This window comes from Ursus maritimus, unplaced genomic scaffold (genome assembly GCF_017311325.1).
Source record: "Ursus maritimus isolate PB19 unplaced genomic scaffold, ASM1731132v1 scaffold_24, whole genome shotgun sequence".
Lineage (NCBI taxonomy): Eukaryota > Metazoa > Chordata > Mammalia > Carnivora > Ursidae > Ursus > Ursus maritimus.
The window spans coordinates 46,115,246-46,141,372 of NW_024424897.1; the positions used below are offsets into that span (position 1 = coordinate 46,115,246).

Sequence of the window (26,127 nt, forward strand, 5' to 3'; positions counted from 1 at the left end):
ACAATGAATGAATGGGGGCAGAGTGAGTTAAACAAAACAACAGCAGTGAGTGACAAACCCGCACCCCACGTTCCTGGAGCTGTTATTCGTGTCTTGCCTGCCATCGCCCAAAGTAGAATACGGAACACATAATCAGACCATGAGCAATTCCCTTTTGGGGGCCATGGTCGCTTTGAGAATTGGGTGTGAGCCTCCGAGCCCCCCACCCAAGTGTACAATTGCCAAGTCTTGCCCTTGCCCTAAGTGCCTGCTCTGAGCTGATCTCCTGCCTTCCTCCTGGTCCTCCCCGTTCTCCTCCTCCGAGAGGCCTTCCTGACCTCCGGACCTCTACGTAGGCACTCTGTACCCTCACAAGACTTTTCTGTTTAATTTTTTTTAAGACTTTATTTATTTATTTGACAGAGAGAGAGACGGCGAGAGAGGGAACACAAGCAGGGGGAATGGGGGAGGGAGAAGCAGGCTTCCCGCAGAGCAGGGAGCCCGATGCGGGGCTTGATCTCAGGATCCTGGGATCACGACCTGAGCCGGAGGCAGACGCTTAATGACTGAGCCACCCAGGCGCCCCTCCCCGCAAGCCTTTTATCACAAACTGAAATTACCTTGCTCGTTTCCTTGTTAACTTATTGCCTGTTACTTATTGTTTCCCCTGCTGCCAGTGAGCCCCTCTGAGGGCAAAGACTGTGCGTCAGCCTTGTTCACCATGTCATCCCAGGGCCAGGCATGGTGGCCTACACCTAGTAGGTGCTGGATGAGTGAAGGGGGCTCAGAGACATTCCTGTGGCCAACCCATGGACCCTCAAGTGTCCCAGAGGGTAGGGAATGGGGAGCACTGTTCTCCACGAATACAGGATTGGACTCAGGCTCCTTGGCTCATTTTATGACAAGCCCTGTGTTTCTTGGTCAGCCAGGTCAGGGTAAGCAACTGATTAGGAGAGAATTAAAAAGTATGAACTAAGGGTGACAAGGTGGCTTACTCGGTTAAGCGTCTGACTCTTGATATCCGCTCAGGTCCGGATCTCAGGGTTGTGAGATTTAGCCCCACGTGGGGTGAAGAGATTACTTAAAAATAAAATTTAAAAAATTTTTTTTTCCTAAGTGAGATGAGAGAATGAGAATTGGGTGGTAAGAAATTACCCTGGGGGCGCCTGGGTGGCTCAGCTGGTTAAGCGCCCGACTCTTGATTCCAGCTCAGGTTGTGGTCTCAGGGTCGTGCGATGGAGCCTCAGAGCCCTGTGTCGGGTGCAGTCTGGGCTCGGGAAGAGTCTGCCTAAGATTTTCTCTCCCTCTTCTTCTTCTGCCCCTCACCGCTCTGCCCTCTGTCTCTAAATAAATAAATAAATCTTTAAAAAAAAAAAAAAAGAGTAAGAACTAGCGATTTCTTGCCAGGGGTGACTGGGAGGGTTTCTCTCCGTGCTTTACTGTGCAACTGATAGACATGGTTGGAAGTCCTGAGATAAGTGCAGTGTCCTCACCTGGGCGTGTGTGGCATCTCCCTGCCAGCACGATGCCCCCTCTGCCGGGTCTGCTCTCCAGCTGCCTCAAGTTCCTCTGTACCCACTCTCTGGGCACCATCCACATAACTCCCACTTCTGGGCCTTTGCCCAAGTGGTTCCCCCCCGACCAGCGTACCTTCCTTGCTCTCACGTCTGCCTCATCTTTTGGGGCCCTGCTCAGGCACTCCCTGCTCCAGGAGCTACTTGACATAGCCAGAGCAACTCACTGGTCCCTGAACCCCCACCACATCCTGCAGTGTGTCTGGCTCTGACTAAATCCTGTCTAGGTCAGAGCGATCTGTGTGTGATTAAGTCTGTCTCCCCCCCAATGTGATCTAATCTGAGTCATCCATGACACCCCCCCCCAACCACAAAGCCCAGTTCAGCAGAGAGCCAGACCCAGAAGTGTCCTGGAAATGTCAGGGTAGGCCAGAGATTCTTGTTCACCACCCCACCCCTGTCCCCATTGTTGCCTTGTTCCACTGAGGGAACTTGATGCAAGACCCTTGAGAGGTGGGAAACGGGAGGAGATGAGCAGAGAGACAACGCGGCTACCCTCCCAGATCACCTGATTCTTCCAGGCACTGTACTGGGTGCTGAGGCTCAGAGAAGTGGAGTGATTTGCTGGTGGTCCATCAGCAAATTGAATACTCGTGTCCAGGCCCCAGGTCTGCCTAATTCAAGCCTTTAGTGAAAGCTGGAGGCACAAACGGCCGCAGATGCTGGCACAGTTCCTGCTGGGAGAGCTCCCAGTTGTGCCGGCAGCTCCCTGAGCCTGGGCGGGGCTCTGGGTTAGGTAACTGGTGATCAGGTTAGCGAGGACCTCCTGTGCGGGCACAGTGGCATGAGAACATGTGCAGAGGGGACTTACCATATTCACTAAGCTTTCCCAGTCACCAGCACCCACCCTGAGAGCTGGCTGGTGCAGGGGTCTGCCAGCCCTGGGCCACCTTGCTAGAGCAGATTCCCCCCAGACCCCTGACATTTTACCATTGCTTGGGCTGTCAGCAGATGGGGTGACCCTTTCCTTTCCCACTGAGACTCAGAAAATATAGCATGGGCCCCAGAGGGAGACAGTGTTCAAATCCCTGCTTTGCCATGGAGTCACTGAAGGACCTTGGGCTTGTCACCTCACCTCAGTTTCCCCACCTGAGATACACGGCTATGCAGAGCAAAGAGGACAGCGCCTGCCCAGGGTCTGATGCTGAAGGCTCAGTATGCGGGCGCTGCTGTTAGTGTTATAACCACAAGGGAGGGCCTGTCACGTGCTGACACCCTTACCCTCTACCTCAAACCCCCCTTATGTGCTGTCAGACACGTGAGCCCAGCCAAACCAGCGTCTGTCACCACACCACCCACAGGGCTGCCTCTCTGAAGCTGTCTCCAGCCACCTAGGCCTGCTGAGTAAGAATAAGACCCTCCCTTCATCCTGTCAGCCAGTACTGCCTCTCCCCTCAAACCTCTATCTTCCCCAATACACTGGGCATTTTATCTTTTTAAATTTTATTTTATTTAAATTCAATTAATTAGCAGATAGTGTATTATTAGTTTCAGAGGTAGAGTTCAGTGATTCATCTGTTGCTCATTATATCACATGCCCTCCTTAATACCCATCACCCAGTTACCCCATCCCCCCCACCCACCTCCCCTCCAGCAACCCTCAGTTTGTTTCCTACAGTTAAGAGTCTCTTACAGGCATTTTAAATATACATTCTCACAGCACTATCCTTGGTTTAGCAAACTTAGGCCCAGGGGGAATGGCTTGTCCAAATTTATATACGGAGCTAGCTGTAGAATTGGGACTATAGAGTCAGATGTCCTGACACCCAGCCCAGAACACCCAGAAAGGCCTTGGGGGAAGCTCATGCCTCATAGCCGTATGCAAGTTGCCTGTCCCATGGGGCAGCTCACCTTCAAGCCACCCACATCGGTCTTTCACACAGGAGCCTCCTTGTCTCCCCTTTCTCCAGTACTCCACCTTCCAACATGTAAGTCACACTGTTGCCACCTGGCTCAAGATCTGCTGTGGCTTCCCACTGCCCTCAGGGTGAGGTCCAAGCTCCCTTAGCCTGGTACTCTTGGCCCTCCACACTCCCCACCACCACCCTGGACCTCTCTAGCCTGACTGCCCACAAGTCCCCCATACACACCCTACAAGCCAACCTCCCAACAAAGGTTGGAAACATCTGGTTCCCACATGGACCACAGTCCACACTTGGTTTGCCCACAAACATTGCACTTCTCAGATATTTTGCTTCTGCCCTTTTCCCATCCCCCATGTGCGAGACCCGAATGCGTCCTCAGTGGACCCACTGGCTGGGGCTAGAGGGTTTGTTGTGTGAGTGCAGCCTGCTTTCTCTTCACACAGGGCCCAGGACAGGGACAGTGCACCCTCACCCCCAGGGTCCAGCATTTCCTGGGTAGGGGAGTAACAGCAGCCTTCTGCTCCCACTCAAGCTTTGCCCTGCATCTTCCTGCATCTTCACACTCCCCATCTTTGTCCATACTGGTTCTTAAACAGAAAGCCCCCCTCTATTGGTCTATACTTGCCAAAGACCTCCTCCATCTTCAGGGCCACTATCATCCCTCATCCCTACCAACCAAGGTTTCCATCGTATACCTGCACACAAATATTGGGGTGTGCCCTGGACAGAGCCAGGTCTGACATCTTCCCACTCCTGATGAGGACCCAACAGGGCCACAGGTCTCAGCCTGAAGTTGGTACAACAGCACAGCAGGCCTTAGACTTCTGGCTCCTTCTTCACCATTGTAAGGTGACCCAGGAAGAAGTGAGTGGCTGGGGTCATAGACTGGCTCAAGGGCAGAGACCAAGCTGGGGACAGCAGGCTGTATGGTAGCAGGGCAAGATAGGGCTAGGAGTAGGGGTAAGGGTAGCTCCAGGATTATAGTGTGTCTGTGTATCTGTTCCTGGCTAAAAAACTCTTACACGACCGATGTTATCTCATCTGCTCTCACAGATGAGAAGTGGACATCACCCCAGTGGGTGGCTTGGGAAGGGTAAAAATCACGGTCAGGTCAGAATAGTCTGGATTTCCTCCAGTCTAGGGAAGCCCAGCCAGGCACAGGGTTCAGCACCCTGGGCCTGAAGTCATAGTCTGAGGGGTTCCTCCCACCATTCCTGCATCTCCATGTCACTTTCTCAGACTCTCCCCAGCCCATAAGATTCAGCACCAGTCTCACCTCCTCCAGGAAACTCTTCAGGATTGGTCCACCCCACCTCACAGCTTGGAGCAAAACTGTCACAGCTCCATTTCTCCCACTCAGACTGGAGCTGCTGGGGCCTTGCTCTCACACCCTTTCCATGGCTTAGCCAAGCTGTGGGCTAAGTGATCTCATTGCAAGCCTGCTCCACCTTGCTTTCTGCTGTCCATCAGCTTGGGGACTGTCTAGGCCCCCGAAGGGATTTGATAAATGTCACTTGGATTGACATTGCTGAAAAAGGCACTGGGGCAATGGCTGGTCATGCCAGAGGCCATGGGAAAGACAGACTAGCAGGAGCTCAGAATGATACCAGGGTTAGCACCCCAGGCCATGGGATATTTTAGAGCTGGGAGTGAGGGCAGAGGCCTGGGCTTGAGCCCCATTTCTATGTGTACTTGCTCATAACTCTGAACAGTCACTGCACCTCTCTGGGCTCCAGTCACCTCCTCCGTTTTGGGAGGGGGTGGACCAGATAGACTCTGGTCTATCTACTTCAGACATACTTGGTGATGGCGGATCAAAGCCTTAAGCCATAAAACGTGTGAAACCCTCTCTACACCTTGTATGTGACTGAAAATAAAGAGAAGTCTAAAATAAGGAAAAGAAAGTTCAACAAAGTTTTGACCTTTTCACAATGATCGAGTATCAAATATTAAAATATGTCCAAAAATGTATGCTTTGCTGGTCCCCTACACGTTTGGCCCGCCTCCTGGTGACCTGGCCCCAGGGTGGATGCTAATTCTGAGTTCCCACTGACAATGGATTCAGCTTTCTCAGACACCATCTGGTGCTCACTTGCTGGCCCCTGCCCATCCTTCAGGGAGAACTCAGGCTCCCAAGAGCCGTGAAACATCCACCTGCTGTTCATCTCATTCTTCTATCAAGCTTCTGACCAATGCAGGAGATGCCCAGGGAAGCTTGTCCAGATCACTATGCTGGACCACTCTAGCCCCCGGCTTGGTCTGAGCTGCCTCCAGGGGCTCGCTGACCATGCTCAATCTTGTCCCTGAGGCCTTGTAGGTGGGTGCAGGCTCATGGCTTGGCTTGCCCCAAGTGGTTTCCATGGTAGGTTTAAAGGCCAGAATGGGACCCCCAGGCTGGGGGAAGAGGAAGTGCCCCCCTCCACCCACACACAGTTTCTCATACTGGCCCTAACATCAGAAACAGGAAGCAGGCTCCCCCAGTACATTCGCCTTCTACCACACAGACACATGCCCCCCAGTCTCTCCTCAACGCTCATGTTCTCACAGAGTTCCCACCCTCATCAGCTGAGCCCTAGTCAGGGATGGAAGGGTGTTCTGCTGGGCAGGGTGGGCATCGTCAGTCTCCATACTCCCCAAGAACAAACTTGCACAGACCCAGGGACCTGCCTGGAATGGGTGCCATGGGGAGAAGGCCCAGGGTGGAGAGGGGAGGCTGGCTGGGGGAGGAACAGGGTGGCAGAGCTCTGGAGTCTGAAGCCACAGGCTGTCAGCACCGTCGACAGCCTCAGAAGCCCTTCTGAGCAAGGCTGGGACTCTAACCCAGCAAGCAAGAGCACCTCCCTCAGGGCTTCCCTACGGTCTCTGACCTCTCACTCGGGGTGAGCCCCATTAGACCAACGGGCTGTGCTGAGGGCACAGCAACCTCTCAGGGCAGGGGTTGAGGCTGACTTACTGATCATGGAGAGCAGAGTGCGGAAGAGCCACATCCTAGCTGGAGCGGAGGCAGCGGCGCGGACCTCGGCCTGTTCAGCTTCCCCTCCTCTGCTCGGGTGGCCAGGAGGCGGGGACAGACACACACAGAAGCGGGGACCCACAGACAGACCGGCATCAGCTGGCTACGTGGCTTCCTCAGCAGTTGTGGGCTGGGTCCTGGAAGCTCAGAGACACTTGTCAGCCCTTGTCCATGACCCACACTTTGTGGAACAGGGAGCCGAGTTTTGGCCTAGGAACACATCTCTGGATGTCCTCATCAGATGCTTGAGTGCAGTAGTATTAATCCAGACGTTGTTTACCATTCACGTGAGGGAGTCCCAGTCCCCTGCCCTGCTCCAGGACCCACCACCAGATACCTCCGCCCAACACCCAGCCCAGGGTCCTTAGTGGTGGTTGCCTCAGCAGAAAGAATGAGGTTCCCTTCCCACCAGAAGTACCCCCACAGCTGTACCTGGCCCTTGCACTCAAGGCGCTGAGGCTCTGGAGGCCCTGATAAATGTTAAGACCCAATGCACTGACTGAAATCACCACCTCAGTGAATTCAGCTTGGCGGCATTCTCTTGAAAACCGGCTATAGCACCATAATATGAGAACTAACTTAACGGAGCTCTGTTACCAGACAGAAGACAAAACACTCCATAAATCTTTCCAGCATACCTCTGATCCAATCCATTACCCCAAAAGATATACTGCCAAGTCTTCAGTCATATTTAAAAGCTAACTTCACAATTTGTCCAATCTTCCCTCTGTGACCAAGTCCGCCGTCTGTCACAGAAGGACGTGTCCCCGCTTCCCAGATTGCTGGAAGTGTAGAGCAGTGCTGTCCCACAGAACTCTGATGGTGTTCTAGGTCTGCCCTGTCCAGCACAGTACTCACTAACCGCATGTGGCTACTGAGCCCTTAAAACGGTACCAGTGCAACCGAGGCACTGGATTTTAAATTTTATTTAATTTCAATGAATTCACATTCAAAAAGGCAGGAGATTCTATGCCTCTCACACGAATGTCTGCTTCCCCAGGGAGAGCACGCTGAAGTGTTAAAGCAGACAAGGGTGTTGACTTAATGACAAGATGAAAATCAGTTTTATTTTGTTTCTCACACTGAAAGCTTGCCTAGCGAAAGTCTAGTGGAGATCAATGATACTTAAAACATATTTGCGTGTCTGCTTTGGTCTGACAAAATACCTACAACCAATGTGATAGTTCCCTGATGCTATATGGTTGCTTGAACAGAGACTGCAATTCACCATTTCTGACACTGTCCAACAGCTAAAAAACAAAGTTCCAGGTTCGCTGATCTGTCTTCCAGATCACAATGAAGACCTTCCAAATTGGCTCAACCTTGCCATAGTCCAAAGTCCTGGCCTGTTTTCCCACCACTCCAGGGCTCAGTGACTTTACCCCTACCCCACACTTGTTTGGAGTGCCAGGGGCACTTGGCAGAGCCAGGAGGGGCTCCTCTCCCCATCACCGGCCCAGAAGGGGAAGAGAGTACCCCCAGGCCACACAGCAGATCAGCAGGAGGGATACGTTAGAACCCAGGACTGCAGCTTGCTCAAGATTTCTGAGTCTGGAGTATGAACTTCAGGGCACCTCAGGAGGCTAAGTCAAGCTGATGACTGAAGGCTGGACAGGGAGCAGGGCCATTTCTGCATCCTTGGAGACTTCTAGAATGCACTCATCCTGCATCCCTATAAGATGTATTTATCCAAGCTTGCTGGTTGTCAGCATGGCAGAGCCCTAATTATGAGCACATATAGGTCTTCGAGCCCATCTGATAGTAACTGCTGTCCTCACAAATCCAAACTTAAGATCCCAAGGAAACAGCCAGACTGTGTTCTACAACGCTTCTGCTCAGAGCCTCATACAGGTTTTAGACAAATGGTAAGGGACCAACTTAAGGAACATTCTACAACGTAACTGGGCTGAACTCTTTAAAAACATCAGTATCATAAGTTAACATCATAACAAAAGTTAAGGAACCGTTCCAGGTTAAAGGAGACTAAGGAGAGGAAACAAAGTGCAGTGTGATCCTGGACTAGATCCTAGGCCAAGAAAAAAAAAAACTTTAAAAAACATTATTGGGATAGCTGGCAAAAATGAAACCTGTATCTAAAGATTAGATACTATTGTACTGCTCAGATGAAATTACACATTTCCTGATTTTGATAACTATGTCATGGTCATATGAGACTGTCCTTATTTCCTAAGAATTTAGGAAATGTATACTAAAATATTTAGGGGTTAAGGGGCAGGTATACACAAGTCACTCTCAAACAGTTTATGCTTCAGAGGTGGGGATGGGGGGACAGAAGGCAGGAGGGAAAGAATGAATGATAAAATAAGGCAAAATGTTCTTTGCCCCACCCTTGAAACTTAACTGTAATTTTGAAATTATTTCAAAATAAAGTCTTAAAAGTTACGGGATGGAGACCTGTTCAGCAAGAGGTAAAAGTACTAACTGCTCTGTCTTGAGAGTGAGTCAAAAGCTCTGGTATCTGCACTCACCCGTGGATAGGGGGCTGTTCCCATCGTCCTGCCTCATCGCCTCTAGGCACAGAAGATATTCTACCTACCCACTAGCCTTCTGAGGCTGGGGAAGCTGGGTACAGGGAATTTGGAAGAGTGAGGACTTACTGAGACAGGACTGCAGTGGAGGACACAGCTGGCAAAGGGCAGCTGGTGGGGGAGGGAGTCTGACGTGCAGTAGGAATCACCACCATTGACTAAGCACTAAGGAGGGAGTGCCAGACTCAGTGCCAAGCGCCTTCCATGCAAAGCCCTCATCTGATCCTAACAGCTACCTACTTGGTTATCCTGACTTCCCAGATGAGGATACTGGAGAGGTGAAGAAACTTGCCTAAGGCCATATGGCTAATAAGTGGCAGAGCTGGGACTTAAGACAGGTCCGTCTCCTCCAGTACCAGCACTCTGAACTACTACAGCCCTACTACCCTCACACCCATGGGTCTAAATCCCTCCCAGTTCGTGAGCTTTTAAGGAGCAGAGACCTCATTTCACAAACACATACTGGAATTTTCTCATTACTGGGTGTCATGAACTGAATTGTGAGCCCCCCTGCCAAATTCATATGTTGAAGCCATAAACCCCCAACATGAGTTTATTTGGAAACAGGGTCTAAAGGCCCTAAAGGAGATAATCAAGGTCGTAAATGTAGGGCCCTAATCAACAGGCTTAGTGGCCTCAGAAAAGGAAGCGAGATCTCTGTGTCCATGCGCATGTACCAAGGAAAGGCCATGTCGAGGGCACGAGAAGATGGCCGTCTGCAAGCCAGGAAGAGAGCCCTCCTGGGAACCTGACTAGACTAGCATCCTGATCTTGGCCCTTCAGCCTCCAGACTGCGAGGAAATAAATTTCTACTGTTTTAATCCACTCAGTCTACGGTATTTTGTTACGGCAGCCCGAGCTAATACAATGGACTACCTCCTAAAAAGCCTCCCAAATAAAACACTGAATGGTGTGTATGTGTGGTGTTGGGGAAGGTGGGCTTAGTGGGGAAGAAGCAAGGGAGAGGGTCCTCTTGTTCTTCTGTAACTGAGGGACCAAGAGTCCAAGGGCTTGGGCCTCTTGCTTGCCCTCACCTACTTCCTGTTCAATTTAGGCTCCTAATGGTCTTTGCAAAAGTAGAGCAAAGATGCTAGAACTCAAATTAACAACAGAAAGAAACCTGGAGACCATCCCAGTTGAGCCTTTCATTCGACAGACAAGAAAACCGAGGTCCAGAGAGGTGAAGGGATTTGTTCAGTCTTTTCCAGTTTGTGAGAAAAAATGCGTCCCCAGGGCTTCAGGCCCAGTCTCAGACACTATTCTATTTGACCCCCCTCCCCCGAAGACACTCTGCTCATAGGCTCCTGCTCATGGGCTTTCTGAGTAATCTTTCTGAGTAAATGACAAAGGGGATGCATCACATAATTAAACATATAAAAAGCCTGGAAGGGACAGGAAGGTCATGTCGCCTCTCCTGCCAATGGTGTGGGCCTCTTGCCTTCACTAACCTACACCAGTCAGGGGTGAGGGTGACAGACAATTTGAGATAACACGAAGTTTCACCTACTGAAGAACCTGGTCATGCAAAGAGAGCCTCTGAATTGCTCAAGCAAAAACAGGTAAGAACCCTAGGGCAGGGTATTGACTTTGGCAGGTTAATACCACTCACACTTTAGAGTTTTATTTATAGCACAGAAAAGTTTCACTTCAGTGCCTCACAATCTGAAACAGGCTTTTGAGCCAGTATTTCCCTAATTGCTCCCCAGAACATCAAAATCCTGTGAAATGTTCATAGAATTTCATTAAAAAAAAAATACTACTGTATTTTTCTTCTAAGATTTATTTTATAAACATGTAAGAAAAGTTCTGGATTTTTGTTGGTCAGATTATGCAATAACAACCTGCCTTGAAACAAGTGTGATATTCTCAAAATTATCCAAAACATTCTGTCCTTTCAGTTCTTAAAGGAAAAAAAATGCTTTAACTTTTCATTTGTTATATAAAGTTTAAAAGCAAATACTTATACACCAAATTTATTTGCACAGCAATTAATCTGTGAAGCCATGATTTGTTGTTAATGTTAATCCAAACTGCCCGTTAGCATTTCAGCATAACTTTAAGAGGCTCCGAGTGAGAGGCGGAATACTACCCACCACAAAAGAGCTGCTGCTTGAACACGTGGTCTCTCTCCGCCTACTTGGGAGCTGTCACTCACCTCTCCAACAGGGCCCAAAGCTAAGAACTGACTCAGTAATCCCTCTTTGGGGCCTCTCATTCGCCTGCCAGCTTCCCTTCCTGCTCTCCTGGGGCAGATGAATGCTTTCCAAAAAAAACCTAGATGATTCTCTTGCAAATTCTTTAAACAGCAGGTAAACTTCAGCTCAGATATGGCCAGATCATCAAAATTTGAATTTTATGGAGATCTAATTAATGAGATTTTTTTCTTATACAAGTACAGTTTGTGCACTTCTGAATAATCTTCCTCTTTTCCAATCTGGTAGTGTCAGCTAGAATTCGACTAGCCTGTAGGCAAAGGAGTCAGAGCGGGGTTGTTACCGTAATTCACTCATTTACCAAACACTTTTTAAGTACTACTTACTCTGGACTTGCACGGTGGGAGGATACAGAGATAACAACATGAAGAAACCTGCTCCTTAGGAGCTCACAGGCTAAACGGGAAAATAAAGCATGAACATCAAGTATTGTGTGTACAAGGCAGAAAACAAGGACTAGCCTGTAAGAGGACCCCAAGGCCTTGAGAATGGAGCTGTTCCTGCAGCTGGGGGATTTATACATTCACCGCATGTTTACAGATAACCTGCCAGGTGCCAGGCATGGCTCTAAGACTGGAGAAACCCTCATGAACAAACCAGACATGGTCCCTGCTCTCACGGAGCTTACAATCTAGCAAAAAAGACAAAGGAGGAACAGGGAATTACAATTCAGTGTCTAGGCGTGCTGGCTTTGGGGGGCGGTTACAGAGATTTGGCATCATACACACATTTCACTTAGGCAAACACAATGGTATATTTTCCCGAAAAAGTTAAAAAAAAAAAAAAAAGACAAGGAAAAAGGAAAACAATTTTAAGTCATTTGGGCCATTTCACCTGCCCTTCCACTCACCTAAGGTGAGCTTGTGTCCTGCCACTCCTGTGGGTTGTTCCAGTTCTCAAGAGCCTCTTCAAAAGTGAGTTACTTGCCTGAGTGAGGTTAACACCTAAAAACACGTGGGTTTTTTTTCACAATAGGACCCTCATTGCAGGCCAACCACTTCACCTGTAGTTCAACCAAAGAAACTAAGATCTGTTCCCACACAGGCAGGAACCAATGCTGGATCTCACATTGCTGGTTTTCAACATGGTACCTTCCCTAAGATTTCCAAGAGGAATTTTGATCACACTCCATTTTTATCTTAGGTGTGACTGTATAACCCAACCTTGAAATGAGCAGTGCCATTCACGGCAGTACTGTGGGTTACATAGCAGGGGCCCATAACCTGGCTTGAAGCTGGAGGCAGCTGCCTGGAGGCGTCTCCAAGTCCTTGAGGATGAGGAAAAAGAGAAGGCAAGGCTCAGGCGGAAGGCATAAAGGCCCAAGAGAGTGTGCCACTGTTGGGAAAGAAAAGCACTGAGCAGGGTCTGAAAGGCTGGTGAGCTCAAGATGGGTCCGAGGAACTAGTGGGCACAGGGCAGGGGAGGTTGGGGGGAACAGGCCAGATATATCAGAAGTTAGATTTCAACAAGCTGTGAGCTAACACTGGTGTTTGGAATTTATTCCAAGGGCAATAGTGAAGCTTTGGAAAGGTTTTAAGCAGAAGAATAACAGAATAACTTTCTTAAGAAAGTTCATTCTGAAGCACATGAAAAGATGCCCAACATCATTAGACATCAGGGAAATGCAAATCAAAATCACAATGAGATACCAATTCACATTGCAAAATAACAAGTGTGGATGAGGATTATGGAAAAACTAGAGCCCTCATATACTAATGGGGAAAATGGAAAATGATGCAGCCATTTGGGAGAATAGTCTGGCAGTTCTTCAAAAGGTTAAGACAGAGTTACTGTATCACCCAGCAACTCCACCCCTAGATATGTAACCCGAGAGTAATGAAAACACGACCACACACACACTTGTACATAAATGTTCCATAGCAGCAGGATTCACATCAGCCAAAAATAGAAACGACCCAAATGTTCGTCAGCTGATGAACGGATAAATAAAATGTACAGCATTCGTACAATGGAATATTATTCATTAATAAAAAGAAGTACTAATACAGGCTACAACACGGACGATCCTCAAAAATATGTTTAGTGAAAGAAGCCAATCACAAATCCACAAAGTGTATGATTCCATTCACGTGAGCTTTCAGAACAGGCAAAGCCACAGAAACTAAAAGTAGTGGTTGCCACGAGGGAAGAGGGACTGGGGAATGATTGCTAATGGATACAGGGTTTGTTTTTGGTGATGAAAATGTCCTAAAATTGACTACGGTGATGGCTGCACAACTCTGTGAATATACTAAAAGCCACTGAAGTGTATATATTTTTTTTTCCTAAGATTTTTTATTTTTAAGTAATCCCTACACCCAACGTGGGCCTCGAACTCACAACCTCGAGATCAAGAGTCACATACTCCTCCAACTGAGACAGCCAGGTGCCCTTGAAGTGCATACTTTAAAGGAGTGAACCGTATGCTATGTAAATAATAGCTCAGTAAGGCTGCAAACAACAACAAAAGTTCATCCTAGCTGCACTGCACAGAACAGAGATGGAGGGATGGGGTATGGGGCAGAGATCAGGGAGGAGGCTGTCACAGGGATGAAGTGGGAGAAAACAGTGATTGAACTAAGGGAAGGGGTTCATGCGACCAGACAAAGGGGCCAGAGGAGGGCTTGTACAGGATCCACAAGTTCTCCTGGGTAGCTGGTTTCTCTCCCAAGAGGGAGAGTGGGAAACAGAAATGAGGTATCTGCAATTACCATCAAGCAGCAAAAATGTATTTGCAATCTCATATGCATAAAGACTAAAAAGAATATAGAAAAGTGTGTAGTCCTGCTGCCCACATGCCCAACGAGTGCCCAGACACACTGAGCTGCCACTAGGGGGCCATCCTGACTGTCCAGCCTCACTCCCAAGCTCCAAAGAAAGGGCCTGGGCATTCAGAGCATGTGTAAGATGTTGCAAGAACAGAGTGCCTGAGTGTGGGCCAGAGAGCGAGAGAGGAGGTGACCACCAATAACTTGGGGAAGTAAAATCTTCAAAGATACTTTTCTGGGGTCTGTGTATTTGTAAGTATTGCAAGGCTGCTAAAGTGGGCATTTTTTTGGTTAGATCAAACGCCCAGTTTTGACTACACACCACCACCTTTCCAGAAAGCCTTCTCTGATCTCTAGCAGGAGACCGGCAAGAGCTATAAGGCCATGGGAGAAATAGGCCCAAACTACTGGTGGAAAGGGTCATGACTGGGAAACACAGAAGAAGAGCTTTTTTTGAACTCTGCTGAGACCATATCAGTTAGGACCCTGACCACAAGGACATCTCTGTCCCACGAGAAGACCAAGAAGCTCTGATACCAGCCCATTCTTTTGCCAGATGGGAAAACTAGAGGCCAGGCCCATGGAACAGAAACCAGGGGTTGGCATCCAGGTCTCTGACTCTCAGGTCCTTGTCCTTTTCACTCTACTGACTCCCCAAACCTTGCCCGTTCTCAAGAACCTGGCTCTCAGCTGTATGCTCCACAGGACAAAAAAAAGTGAGAGGGGCGCCTGGGTGGCACAGTCGTTAAGCGTCTGCCTTCGGCTCAGGGCATGATCCCGGCGTTCTGGGATCGAGCCCCACATCAGGCTCCTCTGCTGGGAGCCTGCTTCTTCCTCTCCCACTTCCCCTGCTGTGTTCCCTCTCTCACTGGCTGTCTCTCTCTCTGTCAAATAAATAAATAAAATCTTAAAAAAAAAAAAAAAAAAAAGCGAGAAACCTCGGAAATGTTAGGTCTCAACTGGCAGAGAACCATCTCTCTCCAAGAATCCAATCAGGAAGCAGAAACATACCGGAGTTACAGCCGCTAATCTTTCTAAAGGAAGTGAAAAGCAAGTTAACTAACAAAACATGGTACAGTACGGCTGTTGCAGCTCTTCAGTCCCGCAGCCCTTTCCTTCCGTCATTAGCAGCAGCGTTCTGTATTCGATCCCACCACACTGTAATCAACTATCAGTGCACAAGATCATTAGAGTCCAGGGCTGTACCAGGTACTGAAACACTCCAGACAGGTGAGGAGTTGTGACAACACAAAGGAACAAAGGCTTACTACCTCTAATTCTTAAGTTCTAGTGAACTGAAGTGAAACACTACTTTTAAGCCTGTGGAGGAATACAAACAAATACTTCAAAATAAAGATCAAATAGGAAGACAAAATAATCTACTGCCTTTAAAATAATCTGAAAAGAGTTTAGAAGTAAATGAGAAATAAACTAAAATTTCTGTAACTATTATCTTATTGGACAGTTTTAAAGATATCTTCACGTGCCAGAACTTGGAAATAGAAAGAATAAATACTAATGTATCACTTCTGAAGTGACAACAAACAACAGGACCCCATCTCAGATGGATGGATTTTTTTTCCTACAGTGGCCAAAAAGCAAGCTGAACACTATATACAACAGACAGACTATACAATTAGGATCATTTAAAAATAATGAGACTCCTCTCTTTGCCTTCTTCCAAAGTATATAATATATATTTAACAGCACACATAAGACACCACTTGAGCTTCCCTTGTAGCCAACAGGAAGTATTTTCACATATAAAAATTAAAAATTTAAACTTTAAAATCATTAATATTTTTAAACATAATACAGACTTAAAAATTGTTCAACATTAACCCATGACCCCACCCCTAGCACAAAAATCCACCCCAAATCCAGAAGTCACAGTTTTTTGTTCCTAAAAATCCCACAGCACTGAACTTGATCTTCACTTCGAGCTGACTGCTAAGAGGCCCCTAACAGAAATCCCCAGGGAGGAACGGAAGCACGATCGATGCTGCATCTCTTATCTACCTGGGCGGCACTGGTGCACCTCTGAGGTCAGGTCCATGAGATTCGGCCCCCACACTAGGGTCCTGGAAGGGTGAGCTGGCAGCTTCCCTCATCTTCCCCCTCGAAGGCTGTCCAATAAGCACCTGGGAATTGACTTTTCTTGGGAAAAGGGTGCTGGTAACAGCTGTCAGGGCCAAGGCAATAGTGAGAAGTTCAGTTCTCTGCTCTTTGGATGAACTGTGTAAAACATTTCTTTAAAAGACACAATGTTAAAAATATTAAGAAAAACGTCTACAAAATCTGGAGGGCTGCCTTTTCCTCACAGGGTAAAGCTTGTGGGGTAGTGGGGAAAGAACTGAGGGCCCAGAACTCTAACTCTGCAGGAGAAGATAGATAGATGCCCTTCAAAACACGTCACATTCTTAACATGTCTTGCTGAAGCAGCAAGAGCTGAGGGTGACTGTGTCAGAGCAGGAGGGGTGCCAACTCCTGAAGGGGGTAGAGGGGGAGGGAGGTTCCTACTGTGCACCCCACCCTGCAAAAGAATGTCAGATTTTAGGGCAGCTGCCATTAGCCCCAAGGGCATCAGGACTCTGCCTCTGAACCAGAGCTGCTTTCCCGACTAACTTCAATCTGGAGAGATGGTAAGTTATCTAACCGGCTCTTCTTTTGGCGAGACTGTTCTTTCTCCTTTATCAGAGCCCCCCATGCCCTTTGCAGCTCAGAGTCATCTTCCTCAGTGCCTGGCGCCCTGTGATCCACCTTCTTCGTGTTCTTTTCTTTGGTCTTGGGTGCAGATCCTAAGCGCGTCCATAAACTACCTGTTTGGATGAGAAAGCATTTCAGTTTTGGTGATCAATGTTGAGAAGCAGGGTAATACTGAGGAAGCAGGGGCACTGCCATCACCTGATGTGCAAGAAACACTGGGGAAGGGTCTGTGGCTCTTGTAACCTCTGTGCAGCATTAGGAAGGTAATCTCATTTCCCTGGCTATCATCCCTGCCTGCAAACTGAGGGATCTGGACCCAATGTGGGTCTCACAGCTAGGGGAGGTGTGCCTCCCGTGCATATCAGAATCACCTAGCAGGCTGCTTATGCTACAGTTGCCCCTTCCTGGGGAGACTCACCATTCTCTGTAAAGCTTCATTTTGCTGGGAATGGGCCATTCCCAGATCATTCCCAGCTATAAATTCTGCAAACTGATAGGCCTGCTACACTGTAAACTTTCAGGGATTTGGCCTACTATCCATTAATTTTTAAAATAGACTTTATTAATATCTAACAATAGAGAAATATGTTTAGAATTTCATAGCATACTACACTATAAAGGCAATTAAACATTTTATTTACAAAGAATTTAACAATGTGAAAAAATGATCACAATAAATAAAATCCTGTATGAACAAAGAAGGATATGTATATGGACAAAGACGTGAACAAGAGACTTAAGACTAAAAAGTATTTGTGCTAAACAGAAAGAACCAAGGCTGGTTTTGTTTTTTTCTATTTTCTAAATTTTCCACACCCTTATTATTACAATTATGACAACAACTATAATGGAAGAGAAAAAATAATTTATTTTTGACATATGCTATTTCCTGCCTTTGACCAACAAAGTATTTCTACACTATAGTCTGTTCTCACCCAATTCCTAGCCCCTCAGTTTTAAGTGTTACCAACCTGATTTCTTCTCCCGTGTATCAGAGTAGAGGCCTTTAATGTCTTGCCTGGGAACACCCAGCCTACTATGTACATCAGAAAAAGGCTCTCTCCGAAAGACTGGGTTACTGCTAAAAGCCTTTTCTGGAGAATATGGTCTTTTTCCTAACCGCTGGCGTATATCTAGAAAAAGAAAAAAAAAGTATTACTGTGACCAAGCGTGTGGGCTTTGCTATCAATACTGTCAACCTGAGATCCCTAGAGGACCTGGTGCCAAATCTCCCCAAACGAGGACAAACAGCCTAATAAAACCAAGCTTCTAAAATCCTTCTCTCTATATATAATCACTCTGGATTCCCCTAGGAAAGTTCAGACACGGGGGCTTTCAGTGGAAAAAAACTCTCAACTGACTGCTCCAGAAAGGAATTTCTGAAGCAAAATCAGCTGGTTTGTTTTTTGTGCATGCGTTTTTTTTTAAGTAGAACCAAGCATACGAAGAATTTACAAACATTTCAGCTAACGAACAATACTGTAAGTTCCCTGAGGACAGAAACCACAATCTTTGAACATATAAGGAATTCTTAATAAACTTACTACATTTAACAGTAAATGTAATGAGACTGACAAAAACCAAAGGATCAAGGGAAGATATCCCAAATCAAATTTGTTTTTCCTCCCACCAGTCCCTCCAGAAATCTGTCCTCTTGAGTTCCCTCTAACAGTAACAGCAACAACACATTTACTAGCAAGTCACTGTACTGGGGCTTTCATCCATCTTGCTTATTGTCTCAGAGAGCAGCATCCCCAACTTTCTGGTTTCTCAGGCTTGAGCCATTTGGCTTCTTTCCCTTTGCTCCCTCACTTCCTAGTGCTGAGTCTTTTTCCTTCACAAGGTTTGATGTTCTCATCTATTCCATCTCCACTTTCCCTGATCTAATTCAGGCCCTTGTTAATTATTTAACTCTCTACCCTACCCCACCCTGCCACAAATTATCTTTCTAAAATAGATATAAGATCAGGTTACCACTTCCCACCTCAAAAACTGGGTTTGCCAACGGAGATCCATTGGCAAAAGAAAGCCACTTTTTTAAGAAGCCCTCCACAATTCCCCCAGTAGACCTACCTCCCCTCTGTGCTCCCACAGCCCACTGCTTACAGACCTATTAGAGCACTTACTCTATTCTGTTTTGGGGTGGAATTACCTGAATGTGTGCACTCGTGTTTCTCCATCTAAGTTCTGTGATGACTTTGCATCCCCTCCAAAGATTCTAACACTTCCAGCATCTAACCTAGGGCCCGGCACACAGCAGGCACAACCAAGTACCCACTTTGCACATGTATACTCTCTAGTTCAAATTCTTGGCCATTTATACAACGACCCAAATTAATTTCTATCCTCCTTATGTATAAAGTAGATCAATGACACAGAGTAAAATAACTGGGACAAAAATATTGAAACCTAGTATTGCAAAAGTATGATTAGTTTTCATGTCCTAAAGTTCTAATGCCTAACCCCAAAGTTTAGAAGTGATGAACTAGGACAACTCAATCAGTTCATTACTGGCAATGTTTTATCCAAGGACCTATCTCTGCCCTGATTTGCTTTCTGGAGCTCAGAAACACACAACTAAACAATACCTGATTTAGTATTGCTGCCTGGTTGCCGTGGACGTGTGTGCTGACGTTTTTCATCTAACAGATGTCGGACATCTACAAATTTCTCAGTTGGTAATTTGTTACCAATTCGGTTTTTGATATTGCTTGTGGATACAGTATCTGCCCTCATGGAGTTCCTTAAAAAAAAAAAAAAAAAAAAAAAAAGCACAATTAACCAACTTCAACTGGGGGATAATGACTATGCAATAATCTCATATACTTTGGAGAAAACAATTTAAGAAGACCAATCTAACATAACCAACATTCACTCACAAATACCATATACCAATAATTATTTGCTTACAAAAATCATGATCAGCGTGCTATAAAGGGCAAGTAGGTTCCTGAGTTTTCCAGGGTGGTTTCCACAAATGATATCTGTAAACCATCAAAGAATGTGTAATTGCGAATCCCAGTCACCTCCCTTCTGGGACAAACAGTAAAGTAAGGCCTGCAAAGGGCTCAGGGATCTCTGTTTACCCAGGCTGTGATTTCGCTGTAGTCAAGACACAATGGAGTCTACAATCTCTTTAAAGGGCAGGCCTCTCTGTCAAAAACATCTGCTACCATGCTAGGCACCAGCATTATTCTGACAGCATTCAATGTTGGGAAGTTCTCTGAAAACTAAAAATAAGGTTATGAACAAAGCCATACAAACAAACCAGACTGAATTGTTTTTCCTTTCTCCAAATACACTACCAAGAACACTGAGAGAGAGAACCCCTAGACCCCAACATTTGAGTTGTGCACATGCTATCTACCCTCAAGAACCTCCTCATTCCCACTAGTCATCAAAGAAATACACACTAACTTTTTTTTTTTTGGTCCACAAAATTAGCAAAAATTAGAAAGAGTGATAGGATTGGTGAATATGTAGGTAATAGGTTATAAAGTGAGTAAAACCTTTCTGGAAGGAAATTTAGCAACACCAATTTTTTTTTTTTTAGATTTATTTATTTTGGAGAGTAAGAGAGAGAGAGCGTGCACACACAGTTAAACAAGGATGGGCAGGGAAGGGCAGAGGGAGAGGAGAGAGTCAAGCAGACTCCATGCTGAGCCCAAAGCAGGGCTTGATTTCACAACCCTGAGATCATGACCTGAGCCAAAACCAAGAGTCGGATGCTCAACCAACTGTGCCACCTAGGCGCTCCTAGCAACACATTTTTTTTTAAATGATTTTTTATTATATTATCTTAGTCACCATACAGTACATCCCCAGTTTCCGATATAAAGTTCGATGATTCATTGGTTGCGTATAACACCCAGTGCACCATGCAATACGTGCCCTCCTTACTACCCATCACCGGTGTATCCCATTCCCCCACCCCCCTCCCCTGAGGCTCTCAGTTATGGACTATGAAAAACACCACATTTTTAAACATACATGTAGCGTTGTGCAATAACTGGAATTTAGAAATTTATCCAGTTAGTGCAACAGTAAGAAAATAGAAACCTAAATGTCTATCAATAAGGGATTGGTTAGGGGCGCCTGGGTGGCACAGTTGTTAAGCGTCTGCCTTTGGCTCAGGGCGTGATCCCAGTGTTCCGGGATCGAGCCCTACGTCAGGCTCCTCCGCTAGGAGCCTGCTTCTTCCTCTCCCACTCCCCCAGCTTGTGTTCCCTCTCGCTGGCTGTCTCTGTCAAATAAATAAATAAAATCTTAAAAAAAAAAAAATAAGGGATTGGTTAAATAAATCATGATACTTTCAAACAACAGACTACATCTGGGTGAAAAAATAGAAGTCTACAATACATTAAACAGAAAAAGCACACTGCAGGGGCGCCTGGGTGGCTAAATCGTTAAGTGTCTGCTTTCGGTTCAGAGCGTGATCCCAGAGTCCTAGGATCGAGCCCCGCATCGGGCTCCCTGCTCCGCTGGGAGCCTGCTTCTTCCTCTCCCACTCCCCCTGCTTGTGTTCCCTCTCTCGCTGGCTGTCTCTCTCTGTCAAATAAATAAATAAAATCTTAAAAAAAAAAAAAAAAGGCAAAAAGCACACTGCAAAACAATATAACTTCATTTTTGTAGAACTATATAATTTCTCCATGTGTTAGGTATATGCATAAAGTTAGCAGGAAAGTTATTCATTCAATTGCTAAGTCATTATTTTAGGAAAGATGACAGTATGGGTGATTTTCACTTTCTATACTATTCGTTTTATAACAAGGATTACTTCTTGTATATTTACAGGAAACACGATGCTTTTACTCAAATTCTTCAATGGACTGAAATTAGAACAGATAAAAGTTATTATAAAACTAACAGGAGTTATGAGGAAGTTATGAATTAGTATTTAAAATAAAATTAAAAGCTAGCATTGATAAAAAGAAAAAATATTTTTTTTTTTTAAAGATTTTATTTATTTACTGGACAGAGATAGACACAGCCAGCGAGAGAGGGAACACAAGCAGGGGGAGTGGGAGAGGAAGAAACAGGCTCATAGCGGAGGAGCCTGACGTGGGGCTTGATCCCATAACGCAGGGATCACGCCCTGAGCCGAAGGCAGACGCTTAACCGCTGTGCCACCCAGGCGCCCCGAGAAAAAATATTTTTACCTAATATTTTTCAACTGAGATTCCACTTCATCAGCATACATGGTCATTTTCATGCTTTTCTTTGGTGAAGGAGTGGAAATCATTCTCAGTTCTAGATCATAGTCCATTTCGTCGGAGTCTGAACTGCTGGCACTGGACTGCCTAGATGTGCTCCGCTCCCGGGCTGGTTGGAGAGCTGGCAGCTCCTCAGGGTACTCCACCACCACCCTGTCATCTGCATCCATGTCCTGGTCCTCCTCTTCCTCTTCCTCTTCTTCCTCCTCAATGGGTTCCTCTGGAACATTTACTAGTCCTAAGAAATTTAACCGAAAAACATTAGGAAAAGCACTAAAATTAACAAATCTGATTTTCTACTCTACATTGGTGACTTTTTTAAAAGGTGGGGTTCCCGTGCCCAAGACCTTACTGGAGCATTATCTATATAAGTGCCAATCTTGTTGCCATTCTGATACCTACAAAAGAATGGCTAGGTAAAGTATGACCTAGCAACCTGATGGAATATTATAAAGTTATCTAAAGTACAGCTGATTGTCATTATTCATGAATTCCATATTTGCAAATCTGCCAAATTAATTTGTAACTCCATATCAACACTCGTAGTGTTTTCATGGTCATTTGTGGACATGGGCAGGGTGGCAAAAAAAATGGAGTCATCAGATGTACATATTCCCAGCTGAGGTCAAATGAGGCAACACTCTGCTTTCTTGTTTCAGCTCTCATACTGTAAACAAGCGCCCTTTTTGCAGTTTATTAAGTGCCATGCTATTCATATTTTTGTGGCTTTTGTTGGTGATTTCATTTAAAAATTTTGAAAAATGGCCTCCAAGTGTACTGCCAAAGCTGTCTAGTGTTCCTAAGCCCAAGAAGGCTGTAATGTGCCTTACAGAATAAACGCGTGTTAAACAAGCTTTGTTCAAACATGAGTTATAGTGCTGTTGGCTATGAGTCCAATGTTAATGAATTAACAGTATGTATTAAATAAGATGTCTTTAAACAGAAACACACATCCAAGGCTATATATTGATCAGCTGATGAAAATGGTGTGACCAGAGTCTCTGAATGGTTTAGTATTCACTGTATCAATGATCACACTGACTTTATAAAGCATTACCACTATGAATAATGAAAATCAATTGTAACTTTAAAGTTCATGGAAAAATGCTTATAAGTGGGAGAAGAGTATAAAATATATGTTAACAATTATATTTATTATGAAAAGAGACAACAAAAACGTAAAATGAAATCAGTTGTTTATGTTAGAGTGCTAGAATTAGGGGCAATTTGCTTTTTAATTTCTTTAATATGAAGATTATATGATAAAAATATCTTAAGAGTAACTGAAATTGGAAACCTGTAACTGTGTGACAGAAAACTATGTGCATTTTTAAGATGCAGATTTCCAATACACAATTTTGGATATATGCATTAAATAAAAATGACAGACTTCACCTGTCCCTGTGACAAAGATAAACATGTATACATGTTATTCCATGTTGTATGCTGACTTAGCAGCTCTACAAAGCATGTAGAAGATTCTACAGATTAGATTAAAAATAAAAACAAATCTTTATAAAACATAATGAAAACGGTTCTTTCACAAGCACCAAGAACAAAGAAAGAAAGGAAGGAAGGACAGAATGAACAAACGAAATGAAACCCAAGTCATGCTATCTCATTTAACTGAGGCATTTGTGTGCACAAGCCAATAAGCATAAAACACTCGTCATAGCAGCCTATTTTCATCATCAAAGAAATAATAAAATCAAGTCATCTGATAAAATAACTTAAAAGATTTTCATGCAGCTTTTGATATTAATAGAAAAATTAGATTCCAACAAAAAAATTCTTTTCAGTTTTTCATGGTCACATTTGGCCTTTTTTGTTAGAACAGCTTTTATTAAATCATTTGACCTCTTTTGTATGGGCAATTTAAAATTAATCGTGACTTGACTTACTTTCCTATATGTTGGCAGAGGGTGAGGGCAAGGAAGAGAGGATGATAAAGTTTGGAACCTTAAAAGACTGTATTAAGAATAAGAATATGATTTCGGGAGCCAAACATGTGTCTACCCAAGAGCTGAGCAGGCAACTACCGGAATGTCGGTGTTTATAGGACGTCAAGCCAACGTCATCCCCAATCAGGGCTCTCTTCTTGATCACATCCCGCTGGATGCGACGGGAATGATATCTTCGCTTCCTGCAACATTCCAAAATAAGCACATAGTCAAAAACCAACAGGAAGGACCTTGAAATCCACTAATTAAGTTCAACTATACACTAACAAATGTTAGGTGCTGAAACAGACATTTTACATGAAACTCAAACTCAGCCTTTCATACCATTTACCCCAGAGTTAAGAATCTTGAACTTTTTCTTCTTGTCTTCGAGTCCACACATAGTGTTGACATTCCACTGCAGAATACCAACTGAGGGATTAAGAAAAGCTTAAGTACTATTTAAACTATTGTATATTAAAGTTTTGGACTCACCAAGAATTACTAAGAATTCCTTTCATGCCTCCATAATTTGGATTCCCATATTTCATGTAATACTGACTTCTCCTGGCTGCTCCAAGTTCCTTTTTGTCATCTAAAAATTAATTACGACAGTTACCTAGGATTTCCCATTGTTATGAAGACAATGTTGAATGGTTTAAAAAAATGTTTTCCGTGGCTGGGATCAGATCAGCACAATCTGCCAACAAAAGGGAAAGATACGCTACAAATACTCACTCTCAGCGCCTACAAAAGCAGTGTAGTATAGAGGGGGGTGAAGCAAAATACAGAGACTAATGAGCTTAAGCTGCTGTTAAGGAGCTGACTGACCTCATAGAGAAAATACTATTAACAACAACAATAATACAACACACAAGGTTCTAAGAAGCTTAAGAGAGCTTCAGTCATTATAGCTGTTCAGGAATAAAAAAGGCTTTCTAGAAGAGGTAGCATTTCCCCCGCCTCCCCACCCCCAAAAGATGACATTTGTTTCTGAATGACAACACTCCAATAACAAAGAATCAGTATTAAAGAAACAGATTATACATAATTCCATATATCTGGTAAAACATTTTTTCCAATCTATCATGACACTCCTCAAATTGGCTTAAGGAAAGCAGCATAGCACCATTTATATAGAATGCACTCAAATGAGCCACTCAAATGAACATAGAAAAGATCGCTTTTGTCAAGTTAAAATGCCAGTTAATAGAAAGAAAAGGTGGTCACTGATCATACACATTTTCGTTGAGGCACCCAACTGACTACAAAAGATGAATACCAATGCACATGTATCCAGTGCTAGAAGTGAACAGTGGCACAAGCCAGTATGTGTACCCTTGAAAAAACATGCCCCCCAGCTCCTTGGAGAAATGGCTGATTCCGATCTGGGACAGGGAAAGTACAAGTTGAGTCTGGAAAAACAAGATGTTTTACTGTGCCATAAAGTAAGAAAGTGCTCAAAGAATCATGAAGGCATGTCAAAACAATACAACTTGAAGGGGCTCCACTGGCCAAAGCCAAGATTTGTAAATCAAAACAATGATATGAATGAATGATAACCCACTGAATAAAATAAGACTCATGAATCTAAACTGATACAGTCTATAAGTAAATAAGTAAATAAATAAACGGGTAGAAAGAGAAAGTTCTTCCTTACAGCAGAATGCCAATAAAGAAATGTAGTTAAAAAGTCACCAGTGGATGCTGACTGGAAGTATGATAAGCAAAAGCCTGTTTACATAACCTCCAAGTACCTCCCACACATGTTTATATCACAAATGGAAAAACAGGGGAAATCTGGCAATCATTACCTTAACCAAGTGAGAAAAGTTAACATCTCCAGACATGGGACAAGCAAATATCACATGTCTCCTGACATTATGCACTGCAAATGACACAGCAGCACTTCTGCGGTACCCTTGCCTAACATGCACAACCCGATCTCATCAGGAGGAGATTATCAGACCACCTGAAACTGAGGTGCGATCTATAAAATAATGAGCCTTGACCCTTTAAACATGTCTCAGTCAATAGAAATGAACCAGAGGAGTGTTCCATATTCAAAATTTATATATATTTTAATGCACACCAAAATCATTGTGCACAGAGAGCCTTACAAATTTAAGAGGCTTTTAACTCCTTAGAGAATTAGAGCTGAAGGGCACTACCAGCAACGTCCAGGATGATACTGCTGTGATGAATAAAAAAGCATAATGTAAAAATGCTTTCATAGTTCAGATGATAAATTGGCTGAAAAGCACAGACAGCAAACTAGCTTTAACGGAAAATAACCTCCTTCAGCCA

At 44.9% G+C, this 26,127-nt stretch overlaps 2 protein-coding genes across 3 annotated transcripts in view; both read right to left on the bottom strand.

The window, feature by feature from the left end:
* Positions 1–6,420, bottom strand: part of ITGAE (integrin subunit alpha E) — a 68,882-nt gene extending 62,462 nt beyond the window's left edge. The window contains exon 1 of the mRNA XM_040639841.1: positions 6,372–6,420. Coding sequence (XP_040495775.1) covers positions 6,372–6,405 — 34 coding nt within the window. The 5' untranslated portion in view covers positions 6,406–6,420. The remainder of the gene's footprint in view (positions 1–6,371) is intronic.
* Positions 6,421–10,744: 4,324 nt separating this feature from the next.
* NCBP3 (nuclear cap binding subunit 3) overlaps positions 10,745–26,127 on the bottom strand; it is a 35,165-nt gene continuing 19,782 nt past the window's right edge. The window contains exons 8-14 of one of the 2 annotated variants that reach the window (XM_040641179.1): positions 24,316–24,415; positions 23,920–24,023; positions 21,827–22,118; positions 19,256–19,410; positions 17,639–17,800; positions 16,618–16,780; positions 10,745–16,143 (exon numbers count right to left, since the gene is read on the bottom strand). In XM_040641179.1, the coding sequence (XP_040497113.1) occupies positions 16,035–16,143; positions 16,618–16,780; positions 17,639–17,800; positions 19,256–19,410; positions 21,827–22,118; positions 23,920–24,023; positions 24,316–24,415 (1,085 nt within the window). In that variant the 3' untranslated portion in view covers positions 10,745–16,034. Of the gene's footprint in view, positions 16,781–17,638; positions 17,801–19,255; positions 19,411–21,826; positions 22,119–23,919; positions 24,024–24,315; positions 24,416–26,127 lie in introns of both variants that reach the window. The other variant, XM_040641180.1, reaches the window with a different exon arrangement.